Source organism: Hydra vulgaris, chromosome 03 (assembly GCF_038396675.1).
Source record: "Hydra vulgaris chromosome 03, alternate assembly HydraT2T_AEP".
NCBI classification, from domain to species: Eukaryota; Metazoa; Cnidaria; class Hydrozoa; order Anthoathecata; family Hydridae; genus Hydra; species Hydra vulgaris.
This window is the reverse complement of record NC_088922.1, coordinates 23,268,203-23,275,000: the sequence shown is the minus strand read 5'-3', so window position 1 is coordinate 23,275,000 and position 6,798 is coordinate 23,268,203. Positions and strand designations below refer to the sequence as shown.

At 32.2% G+C, this 6,798-nt stretch overlaps 2 protein-coding genes across 3 annotated transcripts in view; both read left to right on the top strand.

Annotated features, from left to right (window-relative positions):
• The window catches only part of LOC136078033 (uncharacterized), a 5,804-nt gene extending 4,688 nt beyond the window's left edge, over positions 1 to 1,116 (top strand). For both annotated transcript variants that reach the window (XM_065792691.1, XM_065792692.1), the window contains one exon: positions 1 to 1,116. This exon is cut by the window's left edge and continues 719 nt beyond it. In XM_065792691.1, coding sequence (XP_065648763.1) covers positions 1 to 1,061 — 1,061 coding nt within the window. In that variant the 3' untranslated portion in view covers positions 1,062 to 1,116.
• Positions 1,117 to 5,061: 3,945 nt separating this feature from the next.
• On the top strand, positions 5,062 to 6,578 carry LOC136078570 (piggyBac transposable element-derived protein 3-like). Its single transcript, XM_065794348.1, has 2 exons — positions 5,062 to 5,066; positions 5,147 to 6,578. Exons 1-2 carry the CDS (start codon positions 5,062 to 5,064, stop codon positions 6,576 to 6,578), a joined length of 1,437 nt encoding a protein of 478 aa, XP_065650420.1.
• The last annotated feature ends 220 nt before the right edge of the window (positions 6,579 to 6,798 follow it).

The following is a 6,798-nucleotide window of genomic DNA, read 5'->3' as shown; positions in this document are numbered from 1 at the left end:
TGCCAAATAATGACAAAACATCACATATGCAGAACAGCTGTGTTAAATATCATAAGCTACCAGCACCAAAAAGAAAGAATACAAAGTTTAAACGAGTTGGAGAAAAAAAAGAAAAATTATTGGCTGCTTCTAAAATTGAAGTAACATTTAAACCAGAAAAAAAACATGTAGAAACTGAAGTAATAAATAATAATTTATTAGACTATGAAAACTTATTAGAGTTTAAAGATGAGTGCATTGTTTGCAGTGATGATGAATATACAGGTTCTGATGAAAATACAAATACAGATAAAAAAAACAGTAAAATAAGTCTCTGTCAAAATGACTTGTCAGATATATCAAACAATGGATGGCTATCTGATAATGTTATAAATATGTTTCAAAACATGATGAAAATCCAATTCAAAGATATCAATGGTCTGCAAGACACTATTCTTGGACAAACTCTTGCTTTCAATACTTACAATAATATACCATTTGTTCAGGTTTTACACGATGGTCATAGTCACTGGGTTGCCATTTCAACATATAGATGTAAACCTGGTGAGGTTTTTTTGATGGACAGTCTGTTTCATGGTAAAGTTGCACATCATACAAAGCGACAGATATGTGCCATCTTGAAATGTATGCATAACAAGTTAACTATTCGTGTATTACCGGTTCAACAGCAGTCAAATGGGGCAGATTGTGGTGTCTTTGCCATTTCTTTTATTTATCATATCATTAGCACAAAAACAAACCCTGACAATATAACATTCTCTATACCAGAAATGAGAGCACATATGTTGCAATGCATTCAGGTCAACAAAGTTTCTTCTTTCCCTCAATTGTTAGCAGATTGCAAAAGATGCATTCAAAAGGATATATGTATAGAACTTTTTTGCAGTTGTAGAATGCCATGGAATCCTGCGGAAAATAAACTGAAAGAAAAACAAATGGCTCAGTGTAATCGCTGCCAACAGTGGTTCCACAAAATGTGTGAAAACATTCCAGATTTTGTCTTTTCTAAAAAGAATCGTAGAACACCATGGTATTGTTATTGCTGTGGACAAGCAGTTTGATAAATAATTAATTACATATTATAGTAAATATCTTAACAATGATAATTTAAAATCATAGCGTTTTTTCATTTGGTTTTACATATCAGGCTAATATAAAGTGGGGTATGTTTTTCTTTTAATAATAATCCTTCCCCATCCTGCATTTCGACTGAAATTTTGAGATGTTTTTGTTTTTTATGTTTGAGAATAAAGTTTTGTAACATTTTTAACTAATTGTTTCAAAAGGTAAGATATTTTAATTTCAGTTAACAATAAGATTATTTCTAAGTATTGGTAATTAAATATTTATTAGCAATAAATTTGCTTTACTTTATTAACCATGCAGATAATCAGCTTTAAGTTTTTTATTTGTGTATGTTATATGCATAAATAATACATTTTCTATTTGCATCAGTGAAAATATTTTGATATGTTAATTTTATAGGTATGTTATCATGCTCTTTAGCCTTCATCTTCAGTCTTGTTTAAAACAAACAAAAAAATCATTTTTTATTACTATTATAGAAACTTTGATTAAAAACCTTTTAAATATTTATTAACCTAATTAAATATTCATAAATATTATAAATTATTATAACTTATATAAAAAATTATAATATTTATAAATATTATAATATTAACCTAATTAAATATTTATTACTACTATAGTTAAAAACTTTGGTTAAAAAACTTGGAAGATTTAGAGATGTTTATTGTTTTTATTGTTTGTTTTTTATAATTTTTCTATTAATTTATTTAGTTCTGCCATTCCACTGATTTGTTAAATTTTTCTTACTGTGGAAACATGATTTTAATTTAGTAAATTTTGATGATTTTAAACTTACTTTATTAATCATAAGCCAACAGTTTAGGAAAAGAACTTAAATTCGACACAAGGTAATACTTTTATTTTTTTCAAACATTAAAAAACTAGTTAATGCTATTCGTCACGTAATATGAATAGCTGATTCATATTAGGCTGGGTGAATAAAATGAGCAATTGCTCTTTTTACTCAGTAAAAAGAGCAGTTGTACTCAGTTTTACTCAGCTTTACTAATAAAAACTTCAGCAGTTTTCTTTATATTTTTATTCACATAAAGTTAAGCAATTTACTTTAATAGCTGTACTTTTGTCTTCTATTACACGATTTGTACTTTTGATGACTGTACTTATGGCTTCTATTATATGATAGAAGCCATAGATTTAACTCACACTATACGTTTGATTGTACTGTTGATATACAAGAATTTTTGAATTTTTTCATTAATCTTCAACAATTTTGCTTTAGTTTTTATTCACGTAAAGCTGAGCAATTACTGAGTAAAAACAATTGCTCATTTTTATTCACCCAGCCTATTGAAAATAAATTTTTGTTATACTCATAGTAAGTGATTTGGTTTTTATGGCCTAATTTCTTGAGTGTTATAGAGTTAGTTAACTAGTTTCCTGCTTCTTTTCTTTGCCTTTATTTGTTGTTCTATAGTGTATTTTGGAGTCTTTTCACGTTTTCTATATTTAATTCATTTTTTTTAACTGACGACCAATTGTCGATTGATTTACACCGAATTTAATACCTATTTTTCTCTGACTGACCCCTTTTCGATTGTTGACAAGTCTCGTTAATTCGGCTTTCTTTTCTCTAGTCCAGGATATTGGACGACCAGGGTGCTTTCTATCAGAAAACGATTGAACAGTTTCAAGTCTTTTTAGGTTATCATATATTGTACTTCGAGCAAATCCTTCCTTTTCAAAATGATTTACGATTTTTTTTTTTAATATTAGGTTTATTTACAAAAAACATTTTTAGTCGCTTTCGAAAAGATTCTCGTTCAGCTGCATATAACCTCATTTTAAATAGTTGTGTTTCAAATAATAAAGTTTATATTTTATAGAACGTTTATGCCTACGCATAAAACTACAAAAACTAATTATTATGCTCAAATAATGAAATTAGGATTTGTCCGATAACTTCCGCATCACCCGTTAATAGATGTCAAAAGTACATCTTTTAAAGTACAGCTATCAAAAAAGCAAACTATGAGATAAAAACCAAAAATACACCATCAAAAGTGCAAATCATGTAATAAAAGCCAAAAGTTCACCTATTAAAAATACAAATCGTAATAAAAGTCTAAAGTACAGCTATCAAAAATACAAATCGTAATAGAAGTCAAAAGTACAACTATTAAAAATACAAATGATATAATAGAAGCCAAAAGTACAGCCATCAAAAGTACAAATATTGTAATAGAAGTCAAAAGTACACCGATTAAAAATACAAACAATATAATAGAAGCCAAAAGTTCAGCTATTAAAAATACAAATCGTAATAGAAGTCAAAAGTACAACTATTAAAAATACAAATGATATAATAGAAGCCAAAAGTACAGCCATCAAAAGTACAAATCATGTAGTAGAAGTCAAAAGTTCAGCTATTAAAAATACAAATCGTAATAGAAGTCAAAAGTACAACTATTAAAAATACAAATGATATAATAGAAGCCAAAAGTACAGCCATCAAAAGTACAAATATTGTAATAGAAGTCAAAAGTACACCGATTAAAAATACAAACAATATAATAGAAGTCAAAAGTTCAGCTATTAAAAATACAAATCGTAATAGAAGTCAAAAGTACAGCTATTAAAAATACAAATAATATAATAGAAGCCAAAAGTACAGCAATCAAAAGTACAAATATTGTAATAGAAGTCGAAAGTACAGCTATTTAAAATATAAATAATATAACAGAAGTCAAAAGTACAGCTATTAAAGTAGAGATATCAAAAGAGCAAATCATACAATACGTCAAAATACAATGCGAGTTGTATATCTGATATCTGTTATATCGTTATTGAAAGAAATAACTTGTCGCTTTTTTTTATATTGCAGTATCTAACATATCAAAAGAACTAATCGTGCAATAGAAGTCAAAAGTAAAGCGCGAGTTCATATGTAAGTCATATGGAAAGACAAGTCATATGGAAAAGAGTGGATCTTTTCTATACGACTTGTCGCTGTTTTATATATAGCGATATCTAACAGATATCATCAATAAAAATCATGCGATAGAAATCGAGAATACAACACGAGTTATATCCATGTCATCTATTTTATATCTCTAATCATTTATTCTATCTCCGGAAAAAAATATCTGTTTTAGAAGTCAAAAGTACACAAACTATAATTACGGCAACCGTTTTTAATTTGAAATCGAGGCGTACTTTTGACTTCTATTATATATTGCTTACCTCTATTTTATATCTCTAATCATTTATTCTATCTCCGGAAAAAAATATCTGTTTTAGAAGTCAAAAGTACACAAACTATAATTACGGCAACCGTTTTTAATTTGAAATCGAGGCGTACTTTTGACTTCTATTATATATTGCTTACCTTTAAACTGACAGTCACATTATCCGATTTAATTTGCAAAATAACAAACATTCTTTGCATTTTTCGTAATAATTACGTCATGTGTGAATGTATGATGCTGATAATAAAGTAAACTGCATTAACTTATTTTAATTTTTGCTCAGTTGACACACTTTAGTAGCGTTGATTAATATTTTTCGAACAGTTTCGAGTTTTCGAACAGTTTTCGAGTGTTTCGTCAAGAAAAAGGTATGCATATATGTTTTGTTTTTAGTTGAAATATAGATTAAATATATTGTTAAATATCGTTTTAACATTTGAATATTCGGTATAGTCAACAAAGCTAGTCTTCTTAAATTTGTATGCGATTTCTGTGCGTCAGTTTAAACTGACACTAGCCGCAGGAGGGTACAGGTTTTCAAACAGTTTACTCACCTCGGAAAAGAAGGCATTTTCATCAGTTTGTTGACACTGTATGACTCCTTGTAAATATATGAGCCTTATCTAATACAAAATAATTAAACTACAGCAGTCTGGTATTTATGTAAGTTACTGTGACCCACCTTAATTCCCTTCTGAGTTCTTATATTTGAAGATTGAGAGTTGTTTATTGTTAATTTTTATTATTATTTTACTGCTATTTTATAATGACGTAATTTGTGGGAATGCTTTGACGTCATTTCAACATCAGAGCAAATAAATAAGTAATAACTAATTTCATATATTTTGCAGGTACCGGCTTCATGAGGTGCTACGATTGCTAGAAGATACAGACGATGAATGTCTTCAGAGCGCCGAAATATTAATTGTTCCTCCAATAACCTCTGGTGCAGACACTGACGAAGATTCTGGTGATGAGAATGAGGTGTGTGGAGATCCAAACAGTCTCAATCGTAATCAACTTCTGGCGGAAGCGACGATGAAACTACGAAGACCCAATGGAAGTGATGTTATTGGAATGGAAGAGTCGGACGGTGCAGAAGACACTGCAGAGGAGGACAATGCAGAAAATAATACACAGGACACTGCAGATGATATAGTGGAACTGGGTCCGCAGCACAAGAGAACAAAGAAACAAGTTCCGTATAAACCGTCATGGGTCAAAAGCGACTTCAAGGAGGCCGTCAGAAAGGAAAAGTTTCCATGGACCATACCCCCACCTAAAGTAGAAAACCATCTGTCACCAGTGTCATTATTTGAGTTGTTCATGATACCAGAAATAATGCACAGAATATGCAACGAAAGCAAAGAGTACGCTGCTCAAAAAGGCCATGACAATTTTGATCTGGACATTACATCACTCAAGCTTTTCCTATCGATTCTTCTAATAAGCGGCTATGCTCCTCTGCCTCGTCGCCCTATGTATTGGGAAACTGCGGGGGATGTACACAATTCCATGGTGTCGGCCGCTATGTCACGCAATAAATTCAGTTCCATAATGAGTAATATACATTTTGCCAATAACAACGAACTTGATATGACTGACAGGTTTGCCAAAGTCCGCCCTCTTATCCAGTCCATCAATGCTGCTTGCCTGGCAAACTTTCAGCCTGAACAAATCATCAGCATCGACGAAAGTATGATCCCTTATTACGGAAAACACGGTGCAAAGCAATACATCCATGGCAAACCCATCAAGTTCGGGTATAAGATGTGGGTGGCAGCAACTCGTTTGGGATACGTAATCAATTTCTACCCATATCAAGGTGCCGGCACGACAGATAAAGATCTGGGCCTCGGTGGATCGGTGGTGGTCAATCTCACAAAAGATTTACCAAAACGTGACGGTAATTTCTTTCACATTGTGTTTGACAACCTCTTTACCAGCCCACGACTGTTGTGCTTACTAGCGGATAGAGGAATGGCCGCCACGGGCACTCTCCGTTCTAACCGAACTGAAGGTGCGCCATTGAAAAACATCAAAGCAATGGACAAGCTGCCTCGTGGCTCGCATGACGTTGCCCTGGATCAAAAGGCTAATGTATGCTTGGTACGCTGGCATGACAGTAAGGTTGTGACAGTCGCATCAACTTACGCTGGTGTCGCACCACTTTGCAAAGCTAAGAGATATTCATCAGCACAGAAGAAGCGCATAGACGTTGATCAGCCTTCAGTAATACAACTGTACAATTATGGGATGGGCGGTGTGGAGACCAAAATCTAGCTTGCTATATGATTCAGCACCGATCAAAGAAATGGTATTGGCCAATATTTAGATTTTGTGTTGATTTGGCCGTTCAGAACGCCTTCCAGCTGTACCGTATGCAGGAGAAAATACCTGGCGCCCCGGAGCATGATCTGCTGTCATTTCGACGTCAGATTGCACAAACCTATATGCAGACACTATCAATGAAGAAGAATTCATTGCCGTATCTGCCACCTCG